General features: G+C 40.4%; 1 protein-coding gene across 2 annotated transcripts; it reads right to left on the bottom strand.

Moving 5' to 3' along the window:
• Positions 1–95: 95 nt before the first annotated feature.
• Positions 96–20838, bottom strand: LOC134417877 (solute carrier organic anion transporter family member 1C1-like). Of its 2 annotated transcripts, none has more exons than XM_063155686.1 (15): positions 20724–20838; positions 16567–16707; positions 15205–15346; positions 14975–15107; positions 14003–14130; positions 13643–13789; positions 11369–11467; positions 10108–10344; positions 8818–8982; positions 7332–7527; positions 5492–5657; positions 4547–4725; positions 3096–3160; positions 1778–1895; positions 96–1065 (listed from the first exon to the last, which is right to left on the bottom strand). In XM_063155686.1, exons 2-15 carry the CDS (start codon positions 16675–16677, stop codon positions 843–845), a joined length of 2109 nt encoding a protein of 702 aa, XP_063011756.1. In that variant the 5' UTR covers positions 16678–16707; positions 20724–20838; the 3' UTR covers positions 96–842. The 2 variants fall into 2 exon arrangements, with proteins under 2 accessions (XP_063011756.1, XP_063011755.1); XM_063155685.1 differs by lacking the exon at positions 20724–20838 and adding an exon at positions 18867–19112.
• Between the last annotated feature and the right edge of the window lie 1731 nt (positions 20839–22569).

Genomic DNA, 22569 nt, shown 5'->3' on the forward strand with positions numbered 1-22569 from the left:
AGGAAATTTGTCTTTATGTGGTACAAATACAGTGGTCCTTTGGCTTAAAATGCCCTCCCTCCCCTCCACACAAACACAAAAAAAAAAAAAAAAGAAACTTAAACACCTATCACTTTATTGCATCAGTTCAGAGTAATTTTTCTCAAACCATTACTGAGATGTGCTGCAAAAATTAATACACCACTTTCTTCATTTGGTTTCCACTCTGACTGTTGAACACACTTTGCTTCAAAACTTCATTGGCAAACTTCGTTTCTCTCCACTCTGACTGTTTTTCAAGCCAAACCCCAGAGCTGTGGTGCAGTTTGAGTTCTGAGGGTGCTCAGTGACAGCCCTGGGGTCTCACCTGGCCACGGCTCAGGGGACCAAGCCTGGAACAAGGAGCTCAGCTCATGAAAGGCCATCAGAGAAGCCCAAGTGAAACTTGATTGTCCATGTAGAGCTGTAGGACTAAATACAGAGCAAGAGGACTTGAAATAAAGTCAGTGAAAAATGTCAAAGCAGCTTATTGTGGATTTCTTCTTCTTAATTTTTCAAGCATAATCAAATTTATGACAAAATTGCAAAAGTTTGGCTTGTCCTACTGTTGGTCTAGAGAGGGACTGAGAGCAAGAGGATGGGAGAGTTCTCCAAAATTTTGAACACCTTTTCCCCTTATTTTTGTCTCAGATGAGGAAAGGAAGAAGATAGGGTAAAGCAAATAAAAAGCCAATGTTCAAAGATACTTTTTTGACTCCCAAAATGTAAACTAGTTGTTGAAGTCTGTATTTAGACCCCTTTTGTGCTCAGAAAAACTGGAGCACAGGCAAAGTTACAAAAGACCTTGGGTTTTGGGGTTTTTTTTACATATAAGTTTCCTCACTCTCCTCTGAGGTTCTTGAACCAGGAAGAATTTCTCTCTTGTTGGCAGTTTCTGGTTCTTTGCTGGTTGAGCTTTCTGCATTTTTAATATCTGTCATCTCTTTGCCATCTGGTTTGAAGCGTTTGATAATTAAAACAGAGAGCACTATGTACAAGAGACAGCATCCTGCCCGTAGTCCTGCAACAAGCCCAAGATACACATTCCTAGGGGGGAAAAAAGGGACAAAATGCAATTATATTAATAAAACTTTCCAATTCCATATGGAACCAAATAGGTTATAAAGAGCAGCTTGACAAAACCATCTATTCTCAGCTAGGTATTGCTTCACATTTGAAAATAAGAAATAACAGGCAGAAAGCAAATGACCTCGTGATATTTAGCCCTAGATAGGCTCTAATCAGGTCTCAGACTCCCAGCAGAAATGTCTGGAGTGTGCTGCCATCCGGCAGACTCTGTTTTAGGGCTGACAAAAAGGAGCTGCACCTGCTGGGCCTTTTTGCCTGCTGTCCCTGTCCTACCCCAGCTCCTCCTGGCCACTCATGTCCTCCCCACAAGGGGATTTTTTGAGATTTCTTATACAATAGGAAGGAAATAAATGAAGGATGAGGGAGAGAATCTGCAGATCTACACATACTCCACAGTTTTTCAGCACCCCACAAAGCCAAAGTGTCACAGAGTTACTCAGTGCATTTATTTCGTTATTCAGTGCAGACTACAATCAAAGAACTAATTCTCATTACTTCAGGCAGTACCCTGCAATTTTAGATGTCAGACTGAATAAAAATGATTTGGTTTATTTACCTATCATGGTGTAGTAAGGAAGAGTGGTTCTGTCAGACCCTAATCTGACAGCTGGCAAGAGGAAAGTCCACCCTGGTCCCTGCTCCCAGATCCCCAAACCCCAAAAAGGATTACCTGAACTCTTTTGTGTCATACACTCTGCAGGACCCTGATCCCCCACAGCTTTTTGTCCCCCATTTCAAGCAGGTCTCATCTATCAAGGCACCAAAATAAATAGGGGCTGGGAGTCCTCCTGCAAAGAAAATTCTCATTACATGATCTCAGACATGGGCATCCCATCATTTAACCTCATGTAAAGAAATTAGGAAGTCAGTCTCCAGGTTTTTTAATTATGCCTGCATAGAATGGGACTAAACATCCAGTCCCAGCTTTGAGATTACAAGATTTACTTAAGTAAAAGTACTTAAAGGGAGTTGAAACAATGGACTTAAAACAATAGCTTAATAATATCCAGCAAGGGAAATGTTAGCAATTCCCTTTAATGGTATTTTTATTAGAAGTTTAACTTCCTTTGTTTAAAGAAATAATATAACCAACTTTTGCAATCCCTGGTGTGGAATTACATGCCATGACATATGAATATTTATGTATATTGATTTATATATTCAAGTCTTGCCATTAAAAGGGGATTAGTGCAGTGCAAAGGGATGATATTAAGCACTTGCTCCACAGAAACTGGGTAATAAGTCTACTATTTAAGTAGTAATGGAAGAATTTCTTTTAGACAGACAATAATTTTTTAATATCATCAGTATGAGGGAGATTGTGCAATTTTCTGAAGTTAACTGTCCTACAAAAGCAGAAGATTGATTCTCTGCAAAATATGGACATTGAAAAAGAGATCCAAATAAATGACTGCTTGGGATTTTCTGAAAGGCAGAGATTTCAAAATCAGCAAACAAGGGAAGATGAGGCAAGGTTCATTTGATGCAGGGCAGATCATGTATCTGAATAATTAAATTATTGTTTATTGCAGATAAACTCAAGAAACAAAATAACAGGCAAAGTACATGGGAACTTTAAGGGAATAATGGTCAGCAAAAGGGAGGATGGTGTTAGGGATATGCAGAATGATCAAGCTCAGGTAATTGTGTACACAATTTTTAAAAAAAGCAGCTCAATAGTAAAAAGAAATTTCCTTCCTTTGCCTCATTTATTTTAAGTGTAGAGAAAAAATCTGAAGAGATAATAATGATATGTAAATACACAATAATAATATGTAAATACTAGGTAATCATCATATGTAAATAGCAAGAAATATGTAGTAAGCTCCTCTAAACATTTTGAAATGCATAGTCTGCTTACAAAGAAAAATTTTGGAAAATTTCTTTTGTTTTTCTCTGGAGCAAGGGCAGTGCAATGGCTGCCTCTGGTCTACCTCTTTGGCTTCTTTGTCAACCCACTTGAAAACCACAAAGAAATTCAATCTTACCTAGTACTCTACCACCCAAAGCTTCTATCCCAACAGCAAAGGATTTCAGGTCTGGCGAGACAGATCTGGAAAGGAAACAAAAAGAGTGTTGAGGAGCAGAGAAATGGATCTGCAGCCATGCTGAGAATACCTGCCCATGCCTCAGTGCAGGAGTGCTGTAGCTTACCCAGCACAGCCCCTGGAACCCCGACTGAAAACATCCACCAAGTTAAAATTCACATGTAGAGTCTCCTTCCACAGAGCAACACCCACTGAAATAAATGCAAGAATCTACAGGAACGCATCTTGAACCAAAGGAAAACAGGTTGTGAATACTTCTGGGAGGTGGTGCACAGGGATATGAAAGCCCACCAAAAGAAGGCAGTTCAGGCCCATAACTTAAGCTCAAGCCTGGCTTTATGAGGGGCTGCACTGTGCAGTGATGACCAGAAGGAACAAGGGTGTGCAGTCCTTGCTGATTTAACCACCTCAGCCTCGAGCATTTTACAGAGAGACAGCAAATGTGAGTGACCTGGCTATAAAACACCTCGTTCCTACCAGTGGAAAGCAGCCTGTGTCCATCAGGCGAGCTGGAGAATTGACAAAACCCAGAGGGGAGCACTGAGCTGGCACAGGGGAAGGAGGGAGCCTGGCTGTGCCCAGCCTGCACTGAAGTTTATACACCACTATATTGTCTTGTCAGCATCACCACCAAAGGCTTCTCACCACACAAATTAAAATAAAAATCATTGCTCTGAAAACTGGCCAATGATTTTGATGCACACCTGTCCATAACCCAGGTATGCCCTGCACTCAGCACTGCAGGAAATCAGCACTGCAGGAAATCAGCAGCTCAGCCAAGTTATGTAGTCATGTACAGTGACCATTGTGATTCACCCATGAGCAGGAGGATAAAGACAATTCCATGTGACAGGCACAAAATATTGTCTTTTCTTCTGGATGTAAAGTGCTTTCCAACTGAAGGAATGAAAATTTAAAAAAATATTCCTGCTATAATTCTGCTTCTGTCAGCTGAGCAAAAAAACGTGAGAATCAGACTTCTCCCAACACAGAAGATATTGTGAGGCCACAAGGCTTAACAAAGGTACCTGTTTTTCTCTGAATAATGTGAACAGCACTGGCTATGGCTTAGCAATGCATCTCATTTCAAGTCCAATGCTCTGGTAAAAACATCCCTATCACTGGAATTGAAACCCAGCATTCAGGATCAGCATAATGCCCCCCCTTTCATAACCAAAGTATCTACTCTGCATCAAATTAGAATTAAATTTCTGGACAGATATTTTGCTCTGCCTCTGAAAAGAGTTGGATTTCAGAGCACAGGTAAATAAATCCTCAGGGGCACAATTTGATCCACATGCCATTCCTCACAGCAGGAATGAAATATTTCATAGCATTTTCTGTTTCTCTTTTCCCAAGCTTTATGGTCAAGGTAAGATAAATTATTTCACCTAAACATAATCATGTATGTAGGAGTGCCTCCTAAGGCTAAAACAAATGCACATGCAGTCTGCAATGCTAAAAAATAGGGAAAGGCTTTGGCACAGCTTTCTCTTTGGCATTGTCCCAAAACTGCAGAGGAATTGCCACTGAGCCCTTGTCCTTCCACACAGCTGCAGTTGTGAAACACCTGAAAGGAGAAGATGAGAAGAATTTATTTATTCAGAATTCAGCATCAATAAACAACCATTTCATCAGCTAGATTTTTTTACTCTCCACACCAGCCAGACTGATGCTGAAAAACCCTCTGTAATCATCTCTGCAGACTGATAGCCAGGTCACTGATATGCTCCAGCCTCTCTGAGCTGCTCCAGAGACACAAAGCAGGAGTTCTAATTTCAGCCAATGCTAGAACACAAGGTGCTCTGTGTGCATTTCAAGTGGGTCAAAGCTAAAAAAGTCAAATGTGAACTGCCATCCAGCCATCCTACTCAGGTATCCCATGAAGAAGATGTGTAATAGCAGCAACAAGAAAAAATAGAGGTGTGGACTAAATATGCATCATGCACATAGGTCATTGTGTTCTTAAACAGCATTGGATTGATAATGGGCTTTGAAGTCAGCACGACACATGGGTTTGAAGGCCAATTTTCCTGAAATGAAGCCAGACAATATTGATGGGATGTTTAAATACAAGCCTGATAATGCTTCTTGTCTTTTTCAGTATTTTCAGTGAAGACAATTCTGCTTTTGCCAGAAGATATAAGCATTTGCACACTCTTCTGCAAACATGGTGTTTTTAACAGTCTTGCTCAGGCAGGATTATTTGAAGTCCTGGAAATGGCTTTGCTGCTGATAAAAATATCTTCCCTATATGTAGTCTAAAGCTGCCCTCTTTGAACTTAAAACCATTGTTCCTTGTCCTACTACGGAGTCACCTATCCCCTGGTATTTACCATATTTTTTCCTGTCCCAGATGAGGATTTGCACCCTGCAAAGCAGGCTGTCATGTATGTGATGCCATTGTCCCCACAGACAGGGTCCCACTGGTCCAGCTTGCAGCTGCACTCAGCATTGCAGCTGGCCACGTAGATGTGCTTGCTGGAGGAAAGGTGCTTCATTCTGGAGGACAACAGGAGGAAATAAAGGAATTATTTAGTGGAATTTTATATTTTAAAAAATTATATATATTAAGGAGTATGCAGGAAAAACATGGAGAAAGTGAAGTGATCAAAATGGACAGATACCTGCACTGTGAAGTTGTCATATGGACACTAAGCTGATTTCAGCTAAAATAAAGTTCTCTTGGGATTTTTCATCAAGCAATAACATTTCTATGAATTGAAAAGGCATGGAAATGAAAAGGCTGGGTGGGAATATTACTTTTGCATTTGAAATCTCACCCCAAGAAAAAGAAAATCGTACCTAGAATAGAGATTCTACATGGTCCAAGGAAAAACCATAATTTCCTCAGCAGTAGGATATCCTACCATATCCAGGTGATAGAGATAGGGTATAAAAGTAAAAAAAAAATGCATAAAACCAAAACAGCAATTGACATTTTTCCACTGGACCCAGGTCACTGTATTAGAACACTCTGAGCACATGTTAGCAGTGCTCAATTTCCTGAAAGTGTTAGGAGCCCACAAGCTACAAATCATCCTTGCTGTGAAGTCAAATGTAAGGTAAAAATGTTCAAAATTTACCTTTTCTCCCTCCTTCTCCCTCAGCCAAAAGCACACATCATGTGGGCTACATTTCCTCTAAGTCTTTTAGAAGGGAAGATAAGAGAGGGAATTAGCCCTCATTAGGCTGTTGCTTCTCTTCAAAATATAAATTGTTAAATAGGTAAAAAACTAAATGGGTCACTTAACCAGAAACAACCCTGGCATGTGTCAAATTCTCCAGACTCAGTTCTCCTGGAGAAACTCCAAATGCTCTTTATATATATTCTCTAATGCTATTGATGTTTATTTTTAATTCACTCTGTGGCATCAGATGTTGCACTCAACCAGTTTATAAAATCTATAAAAATATATAGATTAGATGGCATATTTATTTATTTTCATATATAACGTAAACAATAAACAACTTCTACTTAATCATATGAGTCAATTATACAAGAGTCCTACATTTCCCACAATACCTTAAATTGAAACTTTGAAATAGAAGAAAGAAATTTAATTTGACCTAAATAACAAAAAAAAATATAAACCACCTGTACTGTAACCAATCACAAACGCTAAGAAATGGAAACAAAAAAAGCAAAAAAACAAAAAAAAATCCAATCAAAAAGTATATACTTATTAGTTTATAAAATCTATTAAAATATAGAATGTAAAGAATAAACAAAAAATATTTAAAAGTATGTACTTAATAGCTTATAAAATCTATAAAAATATATATAATGTAAACAATAAACAACTTCTACTTAATCATATGAGTCAATTATACAAGAGTCCTACATTTCCCACAACACCTTAAATTAAAGCTTTGAAATAGAATATAGAAATTCAATTTGCCTGTAATAAATGTCATCTTTTTAAGCAATTTGCCAGAATATATAGGTATGTTGTCAGAAATAGAAAATTTAAGAAAAAGAAAATTTAGGAAAAAAGAAATGTCCTGTTTAAAAAAATATGGAAAATAAAATTGGTGTATTTTCCCCATCCCCAGCTTTAGGCACGACTTCAGGCTGACAATTCCGTCCCAAAACCTGGGATTATTTTCTGTGCACCCCCCGAGAGCAGCAGCTGTGCCAAGTGAGCCCGGCAGCCTGAGGTGAAGGGTACAAACCCAGAGTAGGGCGCTGTCAGCCCGGCCACCTGCAGCACCTCACAGCTGCACGTGAAGTACAGCAGGTTCACCAAATAGGCCACAATAAAGGTAATGCAAGCAAACTTGGCCATTTCAGTTATGTGGAGCTTGAATTTCTTGATCAGGAAGCCTCCTAGAAACATGCCCAGGATCGTGACAGGTAGAAGTATCACACCTGCAAAGAGACAGTAAAAAAATATGAACTGCTCTCTCTTGCATTGACTCTTTTAGAATACATTTCTAAAATAAATAGGTGTATTCTATTTCTAGAATAAATAGGTATCAGACACCTATATTTAGGCTGATTCTTTGAGGTTCTAAGATTTATATTACCTTCTAGTAATTTCACATCCCCATTTTCTTTTGCAAATCATATTATGACTTTAGAAAGCTCAAAATTCATTTTTACCATATTGTTGTTTGTATGTAGATATAACAAAACCTGTACAGGTTCCTGGTAGAAAATGGAGTAAATGTCTTAGTTCATACACACTTCATATAAAATAAAACAAAACTTCATGAAAGCTACAAAAGAGTCTCCAAAATGGAACATAAAAGGAAGATGCATCTGGTTCTGCACTGGATTCAATTTTGACCTGAGACTGGATAATGAGAATATTTGCATTTAGATTTAATCTGTTCAGTATTTCACAAACACCAGCCCTCACTTGCTAAACAGAGAGGTTTGACAAGGTGTTACTGGCAGGGGTTTGCCTTTCTCTGCTTTTACTGTTGATTGGTTTTCTTGGTAGTTTCTGTAAAATTTTCTCAGCATTCAGGAAAAAAAAAAGAATGGAAAAACAGAGTTCTCCCCACATTTGTAGCTGACTAAGACATTGTGTCTTCAGATTAAAGTAATTCAATATCAGTTCTGCAATGACCTCACATAGCCTGGTTTTCCTTTCAGATTATGAGACCATATCAATCACTGTAAGATTAATATAATTTCAGCATTCTTTCTTTGTAGAACACTATTAAGTACTTATTTCTGAAGGAACTGGCAAATAGAAAAACAGCTTTGAAATTAATGAAGTGACTCAAACTTTTATAATTTGGTTTCTTATTGCCTATAAAATTTGGATTTGTAATCAAAAGAAAAGAAGATTTATACCAATATGTTACTCTGAAAAGAAAAAAAAATCACACATTTCATTAAACATTTTAAAATTTCTTTTCTATTAGTTTTTATTCACAGCTGATGTTTGATGTGTGGTTTTTATCTCACTATGAAAAAACTTCCACCCAGTTTTAATAATCCTCTAGCTCAGTGAATTAGGAGCACTAGGAAAATTAACACTAAAATTAACATCCATTTTCAAAATACAGTAATAAAATTAGGAAACCACTACATGCTTTCTTTTTAGCCAAAAAAAGTTCACATAAGCTCCTTCTAAAACAGAAGGCAAGATAATAAATAAAAGCTTCCTTTTTGACACAGGAATTCGAAAAGAAGTCAGGTACCTACCAATTAGGAAGATGGCTTTTGCCACTGACACATTAAATTGCTGCTCCATAAACTTTGCCTCATAGGTTATTATCCCAACAAGGGAGTTGTACTGCAGAATGGTGAGGAGGATGAACACTGCAAAAATTGGATTTCCAAACAGCTTCCTGAGTGCTGGCAAGAAATCTGCAATGGAGAGGAAATACTGTACACCCTGCTAAACACAGAGAGGAGTTGTTTTGGCATCCTTTAGATAGTGAAATTAACTTGGATTTAATTGCTGGCTGCGTTTGCAGGTTATAATTCTGTGCTTATCACAGCACCTGATTGCTCAGGTGAGAGTTCTCATTGCCAACACATGCCTGGTGTGAAAGGAGGAGCAGCACAGAGGATGCTCAGCTGGGAATCAGGATCCTGGATTATTTTGTGAGTGGCACAGGGCTCCTCAGGCTCACAGCACACCTCCTCAATGCCTGCACAGAGCATCAACATCCTCCACCAAGAGTAAAATGTGGTTCCCAAAGCAGGAGCCCTCACCAACCACACAAGGACCGCACAGGAGAGTGAAGTTTAGAAAACAGAAGCACCTGGCCCCCCAAAAAAGGCTGGAATAATTTCTGGGACCCTTGGTTAGAATATTAAAATCCATTAAAATAAAGTGAACATAAACATCTACATTTAGACTGTAGTCTGGCTCTTGGCACAGCTGCCTAAAACACATCTGCTGTAGGTGTGCACATATATACAAACAGAACCTCGGGTCTAATAATAAAAATATAAAAATAAAAGCAACAGATGGTTGGATCTGGTGGTTCCTATATGAGAGGAATTCAGCTTCCCTGAGCTCAAACACAGGAGCTACAAATCCAGGGACTCTCCAATATGCAATGTAGTCATAATGAGCTCCATGTTTCCTTCCCAAACATCTGCCTCAGTTTCCTTGCCAAACACTTGCCAACCCTAGCCTGCCCACTATGGATTGCTCATCAATGAGGGATGGGATGTTTTCCTCACTCTCTCTTCCTAACCATGGCATTGTAGCTGTAATCACCTCACAACTACCAACTGAGCATCTCTGGTGCTCAGAGAAACAGCACAAGTTTTTCCCAGCTGTCTGACATCAGGAGAGGACTGAAACTTGCCTTTAGCATGTAATTATAATAGCACAAATTAAAGATATTTTTGTCGATAGTTTGCACTACAGAAACCTGCATTTGCTGAAGGTTGTGTGAGTCCATGCTCAGCTCACAATGAATCCATGAGACAGAATTCATATGCAAATATTTGGGTAATAATATTTCAATATTTCACCTTTTACTGCCTCTGAGAACTGTAATTGTGGTTGAGCTGGGGGTTCTGTTTTACAGGGATCTCCTTGAACAGACAAGTGACTAATCTTCAAGTTTTCATTCTCTCCTTCTTTTGGTAAGGAATAGGGCAAAAACCAGAAAGGCAATGAAGCAATGAAGTTGACAGCTCCACAGATAAGCAATCCAAGCCACCAGGCACCAACCCAACGGCTGTCCTTAGGATTTATGCTGATGGCATCTATAAAATACAGAAAGACAGGAAAATAGGGTAAATATTATGCAGAGCAGTTATTATAGATTATTATACATTACTGTATATCCTCATATATATAATTATAAAGGCAGAACAGAGGTTACCTATGTTCCCTATGAAGAATTCAAATGCAGCTTCAAATCATAAATTCATAAAAGCATAATAAATAGAATAATAAAATCATTCAAATCATAGAATCATAAAATAGTTTATGTTGGCAGGAACTTTTAAGATCATCTTCTCTCACCCCCTATCTTGGGCAGGGCCATCTTCCACTATCCCAGGTTGCTCAGAGCCCCATCCAGCCTGGCCTTGGACACTTCCAGGGGTGGGGCAGCCACAGCTTCTCTGGATAAGTTGTGAATGACCCACCTCTGGAAGGGAATCAGTCCCATGCAGTCAAAAATAAATGTGTCCATTCAGGCCCATGGTGGCATTTCCTTGCCACAATCCTCCAGTACTCTCTGGGAGAGTGAGCAAAAGGATCTTTACCACAAAAAAACACCCTTCCCTTTCTCAATTTCCCAGAGTGCCCTCCATCCCCATCCCCAAACTCTATAGGTTTTCCTCAGATTTCCTCAATTTTTCCCTGGGATTAGAGACTTTTAAGTGATTTGAACAACAAGAAGTTTGAGATGAAACTTTGCTGCATGCTTTTTAGAGAACATACTTTTTGCTAGGTGTTGAAAATATCCATGAGCCGTTCACCGTTCCCTCAAGAGGGGGATGGCCTTTTATTCAATTAATCATTTGTTCTCAGCTGCACAGCAAGGGTGTAACGAGTGTGTGTGCAAACATAAAAAAAACAGTGGGGGTTTTCCAAGGGCTATTCCAGGCATGCTAAAACAGCTGAATTTAAAACCTCCATTTTTGAACAGGAAAAACTCTCCAGAGAAGCCTTGCTTTTGGGGCAGTGAGCTGGGAAGGTGCTTCTTGGCATGGGGGTTCCTACACCCAGACACCTTCTGGCTTGATGTGCCACCCCACGCTGGTGGCCATGGTCCCTCACCGATGTCCACGACGCCGACGTCAACCCAGAGGCTGGCACAGAAGGAGCCCAGCAGGAAGCCCAGCGTTGGCCCAAACATGCCTGAGGATCTCACCAGGCCTGCAGGACAAGGGAGACAGCAAAAAAACTGCATGGGCAAGGCAAGCCTTCCCCTCTGAGGGCAGGGAAATGAGAGAGGAAGGAGCAGGGCATTGCAGAATGTCCTGAGGTGCGAGCTGCCCTGAGCGCAGCTGGGGTGGAGATAGCCCTAGGAGCAAATGAAGGCTGCCAGAAACCCACACTGCATTTTGCTGACCTGATGTGTAAATAAAGCACAATTTGATTTTGGTTACCGCTAGTGGCAATCAACAAAAAATAAAATAAAATAAAATATTATCTAAATAATTCAATGATAGGTTCTCACGCTCCCTCACCACTTTGTGTTGCTCTGTTGAAATTTTGTTGTGAGCAGGTAATAGGATCAAACTACAAACTACTCAGTAATTTGGATTCCTGAATTCCAGTGCAGAGCTGACAACTTGAAGTTGCAGAAGGATTCATTCCATAGGAAAAGAAGGAATTCTTTACCAAATGTCTGTAAGTTCTTGCCCACATCTAGCACTATGCTCTGTAAATCCTTTTGTGTTCTACTGCAGAGAGTTTCCTCCTGAGAGAGTTGGTTTTGCAAACTCGCTTCTGAATGTAGTGATTGCTCAGTTTATCACTCAGAACTTCTGTAATAACTTGTTACATCTTAATAAATATGCTAAATTTTCTGTTTCTTCCCATGGCAACTCTAGTGTTATTGCTGTCACCACAACTCTACCAAAATTATTTTAGTTCATTCCATTAAGAAAATGCTGTCTCTGCCTCCAAATAATTTATGTTCTTACTCAACAAAACATAAAGGACAAAGGAAAAAGGAGAGACAAAGCTGAAACTTCTTGTTCAGGGTAAAACAGTGAGATTAATGCTCAAAATCCATCAGCAAGGTTTGACTGACCTTTTTATTATAGGACTTTATTTTTTATGTTTGTGCTTTAAAAGAACACTGATTATTAATTGATTCAGCCAGATGATGAAAAATAAGATTCAGAAAAGAATTGAAGTTAGCCAAGAAAAGGAAGTCCTGTTCCACAGAAAGACTGTTTTAACTTCCACATTTTTTACAAAGTGGTTCAGTCCACCAAAATGAAATAAGTGACTGAAAACTGCTATTCTGAATGTAAAAATGAAATATTTTATAAACTGCAAACTACATATTTTATTTCTCTGATGTAAATGAATTTCCATTTTGGCTGAATCCATGTTTACTTTATCTTTTTGATCCCACTTGCCCAGTAGTCCCCAACCTGTCTCAATCTCTCCCACATTAAATTCTGACAAGAACAAAATTCAGCTAAACTTTTTAAAATACCTTCAATCAGAAGCTCAGAGGAGATTACAAATATTTTGGATAACTGCTGAGTGGAATGCTTGCTTTTGACACATTTCTTGCATTTTCTTCACCCTGCAGATTTCCTCATTCCCAAATGAAGACATTGGCCATGGCCTTACCCTGTAGCATCACATGCTGTGCTCTTCCTGAAACTGTGTCTTAATGTCTTTCTGACCAGTTCAGTTTCACCAACTTGACTTCAGGCCACACAAACATCCCATGCTAATAAATTGGTTTGCCAATAAATTGGTTTGCCAACAAATTAATTAGCCTGGGTGTAAGTCTCTCTGTCTTGGGCAATAGGTGCTGTCAAAACAAGATCAAAACCCCAATTAGAAAGGATTTGTTACAACACCCTGACAAGGTGTTGTTTATCCTTCACCAGAGAGTGACTTTAAAAAGCTTTCAACTGGAAGTGAAATGTGAAATTCAAAAAGCCAGGTAAGAGCTCCTGAAACACATTCACATTGCTGTGGTTAATTGTGACTTCATTAGAGATCCTCACGTTCAGGATCATTCCCTTATCTGTGAAATAGTGATCAGAAGGAATTCGGTTCTCTGAAGATGTGGTACTGAAGTTGATGTGCCAGATAAGACAGATATGACTTTATACTTCGGGGAAATGAGTATTTGATTGTGCTTCTCTTCATCACAGAAGCTCCTCTGGGAAAGCAAAAAGGCCATCCTGGAGTTATCCCTAGGGAATAAATATGAGACCTCCTTTACACTGCTTGGTGTTTTTTGCACTGCTCAAAGTTATCCAGATAATTTCTTTTGTTGAGTTTCTTTTGTTGCTTGACTATAGAAATGTTAAAGAACAGAATATCTAGCATAAAAATGGTTCATTTGTACATTACCTATGTAAAATGCTGAATTTTCTTCTTTAGAAAAATCATCAATATATGAAACTCCCAGAGGCATAATTGGTGCTTCCCCAATTCCACGTAGGAGGTTCCCCACCAACACAAAAAGCCACAGATAGGAATTTGTTGTTTTCTCACATCCTGCAGACCATAAACATTTATGTTTCTGTGAACATAATTCTGTCAATGCTTTACAGCAGCAGTAAAATAAGATAAAATATGGGGATTAACAATCATTATAGGGTGGGTTTATATACATCATGGTTTCTAGCAGGGGTTTTACTGCTTTCCAGTAAAAAAGGGTTCACAACAGGGACAAGCTGAAGAGAATTCAGCATCAGAGCTTTATCTTACCAGCATTTATCACTGTGCTGAGTGTTTCTGGAGCATCTGTGGCTGGAGGGCCCCCAGACCCTGGGGAGCAAGCTGACACACTCGCGGAGGAGTTGTCCACACTAACAGTTATCCTTTCATAATTGTAACTGGAAAACAACTGTGTGAAATACAACTGACACATGAAGGACTTTGCTCTGCAGGAAGCGTGTCTGAGCCCTGTTCACATGTGTTCATTCCTGTCTCACACACACAAAGTAAAGGAGACCCCATTCCCAGTGCTTTGCTTAAAAAAAAAAATGGGTATCTCCATACCATTTTCAAATGCTCTGATGATTCTAACCCTAATATTTTCCTGAGATAAAGAGCAACAAATCTGCCCCCACAGATCATTTTTCAGAGTGCAGGACAGAGGCAGAGTTCATCAACATCTGTGTTTTTCCATAATGGCACCTCTTTCTTACCTTTGTAGCAGATGCAAGGATGCCAAAGGATTGGAAGGGTAGGACCTGCATCTGACAATTATGTGTTATATCTTAAATGGGGATGGGGTATTTAGACATTTAATTCTCCCCAAGTTTAGATTAAAACCTTCAGCATTTTAAAGGGGTTATCATGAGTAGCCACCATGGAGAAAGAAACCTTTACCACCAAGATCTAATTACAGTTTGCTTAAATATAAAAAAGGAAACACAGTTTAAAAAATTCTATTTCTATTTCTATCCATCCCAGGTGGAAAATTCAACCCACTTTATCCTTAGTTATGTATAAGTTCTGTAGAAATTTGAGGTTTCTCTCCTGCTTACCTGTAGCAAGAGGTAAGCTTTCAGAGAGGAAATCAGAATGCCAATATTTTAAAATCCACCCATTTTCCTGTTGGAATAGCTGGAACAAACTACTACTGCCAGGCTTTTAACTCAGATGCATGCTTTAAAAACTACTTTGTGTGATCAAGTTCCATTAGTGCACAACATGAAAGGTCTCCATATTTACCGTCCCATTAGGAACTGAGGCATCACTGACAAAAAAGCTCCTACAGACATGATGAGACACCCAACAGCAATTATTTTTGGCCTATGAACTCTTGGTCCAAGGTAGCTCACCAACACCATCACCATCAAGTTACCTGCATCAAAAGGAGAGAGAGCAAGCACAAAAAATATAGGTTTTTGGGGGGTGAAAGAGTACTGAGAAGCACTGATCCACTTTTGAAGTACATATACCTATCTCAAAGCTGCCATCAATAATGCCAACAATTGATGATGAGATTTCAAATCTCCTTTCAATTTGACTGGACATGCTCTTCATGTAGCTTCCAGACAATCCTTTGGCAAAAAAGGTAAAAGCTAGAGCTCCAAGAAATATCTGAAGAGAGAAAATAATTGAGTTTACAAAGTAACAGTTTTTGCTTTACAGCTGGATGCCTGAGCAACCCAGTCAAGAAGCACAAAAATCATATGCTTTGCTTTCTAATTCTCTATGAGGAGAATCTTCCTATTGTTATAATTAAAACAGATTTTACTTTCTCTTTTTAGGGTGGCCTCCAAAACCTCTGCTTCTTCAAAGAAAAGGAAAATTGACATTGATGGTATGCACCTTCTAACTTTCTAGTACTTATTGGTCCAGCTGTTTCCTTCCCTAGGAAAAACTTGAAGTTTTCCATAGGAAAAACTTCTTCCTTAGGAAAAACTTGTTGCTTATTTCTGGTACTTATATCACATACTCATATCTGGTACTTATATCTTATTACCTCTCCTTCTCCTGTTCTAAAAAACATGAGTAAAAATATATATCTGCAATTACTACTGTGACTATAGCACACCTCTAAATGAATTGTTCGCAAAATATGGCCTCATTTTTCAACTTCTGAGCATATTTAACTTCTGTATGCTTGGAATCACAACCACAGAATAAGAATGGGTTGGGTTGGAAGGGATCTTAAAGATCATCTTTAGATCTTCTTTAGACCTTTAGATCATATTAAAGATCACCACCTGCCATGGGCAGAGACACCTTCTACCAGACCAGGGTGCTCAGAGCCCCATCCAGCCTGGTCTTGGATCTTCCTGGGATGGGGCAGCCACAGATTCTGCGGGCAGCCTGTGCCAGGGCCTCATCACCCTCACAGTGAAGAATTTCTCCCTAATATCCCATTTAAACCCACTCTCTGTCAGTTTGAAGCCATTCCCCCTTGTCAATATTCTCTTTTCATCTTCCTTGTTAGCTCCTTCAGGTACTGGAGGGCCACAAGGAGGTGAGCCCTGAGCCTTCTCCTCTCCAGCCCCAATTCTGCAGCCTTTCCCTCTGTGTCCCTCCTCTAGGCTGGCTCCAGCAGCTCCCTGTCCTTCCTGGTGGGACCCCAGAGCTGGAGGCAGCTCTGCAGGTGGAGTTTCAGCAGGGCAGGGCAGAATCTCTCCCTCCCTGCTGCCCAAATCCCTTCCAACCGCCTGTGGGTGCAGCCCAGAGCATTTTCCCTACCACATATAGCACCAAACAGTGCCATACATAACTGACTGAGTTTTGATAGGACTTCAAATGAAAATTCAGTGTTCCAGAGAAATTATGTGGTGGAGGTTCTTCCATACCTTTAGCTTTGAACAGTTATGGCACAGAGTCTTGGCAGGAGCTGCACTGCCATCGCTGTCCTGGAACAGGGATTTTTCTTTAAGCTGGCCAGCAGTGATTGGTCTGTCCATGGTTTTCCTTCCCCAGGTCTGAAATGTCTCCTGTTTGAAAAATACTGCTATGTTTAACTATTATTGGCATAAGAACTGCATTTCCAATGTTTTTCAGACATACTCAGTGGTGAGACACTGCTTGAGATATCTGCTCATTGAATCTTTTCTCATCTTTGAACAATCATTAAAGAGTGCTCATAGTAACTACTGCAACTAATTAAGGACTGGTGCACCTGATTTGTGACATCTGCTTTTTAAAGGCTCCAGAACTTTCTTGGACAGATGGAAAAGTTATGGATAAATCACTGAAGGTTTTTAGAAACCTCTGTGGAAAAGGAAAGTCCCCAGGCAGCTGGAGGCTGGGACAGTTTGTCAGAAAAAGACCTTCACCACACTTGAGCCAGTCCTTTCTGAGATATCCATTTTTGATCACTGTTCCAGAATAAATGGACCTTTGGTGTGATCCAGTAAGCTTCTGCTATTATATTTCTGAGGATTTTCTTAGTGAACACTACCATTCTGTCAGCATTTGAATGAATAACATTATTTATTGGATAAATATTTGTAGACTCAGACCAGAAATGATGACAGAGGAGAAAACAGGGTGAGCAGTATGGTAGATAAAGATGTATTAAGGGGAAAGAGAGCACTGATTAAAAGAAACAAATAATGACTATCTGTAAGCTCACAAGCCTTCACAAGTTTCTGCAGGACAGATGATAAATGTACATATTTTAATAATACTGATAAAGTTTAAAGTTTAAAAGCTGACTCTGATTCAAGGAGTCAGCTATGTTAGTTGGTGTAGATTAAGCTGATCAGGGGAAAGCAGCTAATATTGAGATATCTGGAATGATAATAAGTTTTTAAAAAAACTTCCAAGTTTGTCAGTTGCAAAACTGGTGCAACAGTACCAAAATCAACCAGTTAGCTCCTACATACACATATGCACATATATTAAAGGAGTATAGAATATATCAAGAAATTGGCCAGTAACATTTTCCCCACAAGACGCTGGAATCTCAAACATGCCACGCTGTTTCAGCCACATGGGAACTTTCCAGGTTTCCCTCCTCAGGCCCTGAGGCCAGCTGACCCATGAGCGGAGCCCACTCAGGTGCTGTGGGGGATTTTTGGCACCGAGGTTGTGGGGATGTGGCAGGGTCACTGGACACTCCAAAAACATCACCAGGTTCCTCTGAGGAGTTCCTCTCTCCCCAGCAAGATGCCCAGGGCTGCCTGGGTTCCCTGGGAAATGCCCACCTATGCCAGAAAGGACAGCAAGCTTAGAAACCCAACAACCCCCTAGAAGTTCCTCCTAACCACTGAAAATAGGCACTAATGTCTCATAAAAAGATATAAAGCTTCGTAAGGACTCTAACTTGATTTTTGTAAATTTTAGTTCCAAATCCTACTCCAGTAGGAGGGGATTGTAAAAAGCAAGCATGTATATTTCAGACTAAGCCCCATATGAAATTTCTAAAGGGACCTAACCTTCCTTAGACCACCTTCAGCAGCTTCTAAATTTAAAAAAAACTGTTTCAAAAGTAAGCTATAGATAATTCAAGTATGGTGAAGTCAGACTTATCCCAGTCTTTAAAGATAGGAACTGAAAGACAGAGTTCTCTAAAGCAAATACATTCTATATTGATTTGTATTTTGCTGATGATTAACATTGTGAAACATCTGACTCTGGTAAAGGCTCTACAGGATGTCAATCAGTGACGTGGTTTTCTTTTCAATATATCAATTTTTTTTTTTTTTAATTTATTTATGGTTCCAGACTAACAGTCTACCTGAAACTCATAGAAAATGTTAAATGGTAGAAACACTTCTCTTATGCCTAATGGAGCAATCACATTTTCCATAACCACTCTACAAGAATCTGAACTTTGGCAAATCAGTGAATCATTGACGCCAGTGGTATTTAAAATTAAGCAAGAAAAATGAGAAAAGATTTAATTAATGAATTAGGGGTAATGAATAGTTTTTCTACAGAGGGATAAAATACGCTGCTCCCAATGGGAGCGACAGCAATTATCCTTTAAAAAAAAAATTGAATTTTCAAAATTGTACCTTAAAGCCTTTCAAGTTTAGTGACAACGAGATGTGCAGAAAGGCTGCACTGGGAGCTCACAACTGAACAAACAACCAGGGTAACCAGCAAATGGAAGGGAGCAGGGAGGAGGGACAGAGCAGTCACTTACTGTGTGTCAGAGCGGTGTCAGGCTGGTTCTCTCCCGTGCCCCGGGCTCCAGGCTCGGAGCCAGCGCAGCGTCACAGCCAAAGCTGTGACACAGCCTGCTCCCACAAGTGAAACACCTCACGACATGGCTTAAACCTTGGATTTCCTTCTTACGGTGATTGCAAAACTTGCCCCCCGTCAGCGGTGCGGGAGCTGTGCAGGAGGCAGGTCTGGTGCTGCCCCTGCTCTGGCAGCCTACCTGCACCAGTGCCAGCCTCTCCCGGCTGCTGGAACAACTTGTTTTCTTCACTCTTCCTTTCTTTTTTTTTTTTTTTTTTTTTTTTTTTCTGATCTCTAAACATTGGAGCTGCATCAACCACCTCTCAAAGGGAGCTCCCTGCCATCCACCCAACGAGCATGGAGTGGTTCAGCTCAGGCACGAGAGCCCTGGGAGTGCAGGCTCAGCTTCTCCAAGGACCTGAAGCCTCCCAGATCTCACTCCTTGGTGCCTTGGAGGAGGGTCACAGAGACACCAAGGGGTGGCTGAGCTCCTGGGAGGGCATGAACAGCTCATGGACATCTGCCAGTTTTGGGGATGAGCCCTCTGTGCCACAACTCCAACGCAGTGACATGCAGTTCACCCCAATCCAGTGGTTTGCACACAGAGCCTTGATTATCGTCTTCTGTACAAAAATACGCTAAGGGATTTGCTAAAGGCTTAATGAACTCGATTATTTATGAGTTATGGAATCATAACCTTTAGTCAGAACTAAAAAACCATTATTAAAGCTAAAAGAAGTTATAAACTTGCTAAGTACATAAATATGCAAGCTCTCTCTCATTGCCCCCTGAAGCTTGCAGGTTAACTGCAGACAGTCATTTTATCTGCCATGTTTGCACTTGTTAATGGATTTGGCTTGATAGAATTTTACACATATTAATGTGATCATGATATGTGCATTGATTTATTATGGGTCTTAATTTAAAGTTTCAATTTCTCTGTTTTACCAGCACAACTATATGCTCTCTATATTTGCCCTCACTGAGCAAATGAAAACACAACTTATTTCTACCATTTCATGAGAATATTTGCAAGAGGACAAAGTGTTATTTTCTATGATCATTTTAATGTAGTGTTCCTGCATTACTGTTTAATGCTGATTTCTTGTTTAATTAACTTAGCTTTAATACAAGAGAACAATGTCCATGTTGAAACTCACTTTCTCTTAAAAGAGTTCAGAATATGGGAAATCCATCAAACTCATTCTTCAGATAAATTGATTCTCATTTGCATACTTTTACTCAGGTGAAGAACATTTATCTTTGCCTACTTCTTAATGCCTTAATTATTTTAATTTTTTTTAATCTTTAAAAAGCTTAGATTCATTTACCAGAATACCATTAGAATGAAGCAGATTTTGCATCATTTGACAACGTCAAATTTATACATACTGCAACATGTATTTGGACTGCTTTTAACTATTACAATATTGCAAAGCTAGCAGGAAAAAAATGTATGAACATCAGCAATGGGTTCCCTATTTATTCTTGTCAGTCTGCAGCCAGGTGGAAAAAGTGTTGGAAAGGTGCCTGCAAGGCCATTGTCTGTCAGGAGAGCAGGCTCTGAAACACAGCTCTCAAGATGAGATACCCACAAGAAATGTGTTTTAAAGCTGAATACACAGAAGTTTGTCTCTAGAGGATGTGATTCCTGTGATCCTGGAACACAGATGGCAACATCCACTCACAAGGCAGCCCCACATGGATTCAGTGCAGACACATCCAGATGAGCCACTCAGCCAGGCTCACCTTACAGTCAGAGGAGGGAAAAGAAGCATTTCCAAAGGGATGGGTCCTTTGATCTATTCTAGATACTTACTTTAGGCAGGAGATGGGATGAGCTCCAGATATGGCTGGGAAAGGGCAAGATCAGCTTTTGGCAACAGAAAGTCAGGAGAGATGAATCCCACTGTAAAAGACTTCATAGAAACAGTCTTCTGCAGCCTTTGCAAGCTGAGCTGCAGTGCCTGTGGCAGCGTTTGCCATCATGCCTTGTCCACATCCGTTGTGATGCAGCAGCTGCTGGCAGGTGAGGAACTTCCTTCCTTGCTATGGAAGGGCAGTCCTGGAGGGGCAAGGTACATCTGCAGATGCTGGCCAGCCCAGGAGGAGCACAGCACCAGCAGCACACACCAGAGCCAACAATTAAATAAAAAAAAAAAAGAATGGGATAAACAAAAGGATATCTGAACATGCCACACCGTGGGCTGTTGTGTCAGCCACCAGCCTGACAAGTGGCTGTACTGGGAACCTGTTCTGCAAGGCCCATGGCAGCACAGAAACTCAAAATCAGGAGAGCAATTCAGCAATGAGGAAGTGTTTGCTGCTGCTGCTGCTGCTTCCAGCATCCCCAGGGCTGGCTGTGACAGGCAGTGTGCCCAGGGCAGGCTGCAAAACCCCCTGCAAACAGCCCCAGGAGCTGCCCCCTGCCAGCCAGGCTGTGCAGCACCACCCTCCACCTTCCCAAAGCAGGAGGGGCTGTCCCTGCTGGGATCTGCCTGGCTGGCTGCAGGCAGCACCCGTGTGCTGTGAACCGCATCTAAAGAGCGCAGGATGCTCTGCAGCCAGGGACGCGTCAGGACACCAAGGGAGAGAGTGCTCAGGCATCTCCTTCCTCCAAGAGGTTATTTTGTGTGGCAGACACCTCAGAAACTGCAGAATTTTTAGCTCTGGCCCGCTGCCATGCTAAGGTGAAGCAGATGGCAGATTCCACTCTTGTTCATCGCCGGATGAAGCCCTGCACGAGGGGACCCACTTGTCACTGCTTTAGCTGTGCTTGGCTGCACTGATGGAGCTTTCCAGCCAAACACAGCCCCAGCCTGCAGCAGCACAAGCCCAAGTGCCAGGCTGGCAGCCAGAACACCCTGTGTGCTGTGGGGCTGCAAGGGCAAGGCTCAGGGAGCTCGGTCTGCAAGGCACGCCATGAGCTCTCAGTCACACAGGGAGGGGGAACATGAATTGTGACAGACTGTACCCTACTCCTGCTGAAACACTGAAGGACAACACGTGCAAAAAGAGGGGATACAAACAGTGAATCCTGTGCCTCAATACAAAAAGAGCTCTTAGAGGTATGATTTGTACATGAGTTGTTCTGACTTTTTCTTGACACCAATTTTTCACCTCTGGAAAAGTGCACAGAGGATTTGGGGTTGCTAAGCCAAGCAATCATTTGATCTTATTTTATTAATTCCAGTCTCTCTAGGTGTACAAGAAAACTCACAAAAGACAAAGATACAAGGGGCAAAAATAATTTCAAAGTGCTCTTCTATGAGAATTTTCTCTTGTAAAACGTAATTTGACAACTCTTTACAGGCATTCTGAAAAATTGACATCATCTAACTGCAATAAGGGAATTTTCTCCCCAAAGACTGAGTACCCTACTGAGTACTCTTGTGTAAAAACCTCCAACAGTTATAGTAGTAAATGAGAAGTGTTATGATCTCTTCAAACTGTAAGACAGGTATTACATGCATGGTTATATGGGAAACAGTACTATTAACCTTGGAGAAAGAGACATTAAAAATTATTCCAACCCATACCATTTCTTAGCAAGTTGCATTTTGCATTTAGATGTAATTTGTTCTTGAATTAATTAGGCTTCTGAAAAAGAAAAGGATGTCTGAAAAAATCAAGTTTTTTTCAGAATTGATATAAGACTTCCAATC

The sequence above is a fragment of the Melospiza melodia genome, chromosome 4 (genome assembly GCF_035770615.1).
Source record: "Melospiza melodia melodia isolate bMelMel2 chromosome 4, bMelMel2.pri, whole genome shotgun sequence".
Lineage (NCBI taxonomy): Eukaryota > Metazoa > Chordata > Aves > Passeriformes > Passerellidae > Melospiza > Melospiza melodia.

What these genes read in the sequence shown, in the direction of transcription:
- LOC134417877 (XM_063155686.1), bottom strand. Translation starts at nt 16,677, where the DNA reads ATGGACAGACCAATCACTGCTGGCCAGCTTAAAGAAAAATCCCTGTTC. An exon ending in TGATGGCAGCTTTGAGATAG is followed by an intron (nt 15,108 to 15,204) that starts GTATATGTACTT and finishes CTTTTGATGCAG; the next exon opens with GTAACTTGATGGTGATGGTG. An exon ending in CGTCGGCGTCGTGGACATCG is followed by an intron (nt 10,345 to 11,368) that starts GTGAGGGACCAT and finishes TGTATTTTATAG; the next exon opens with ATGCCATCAGCATAAATCCT.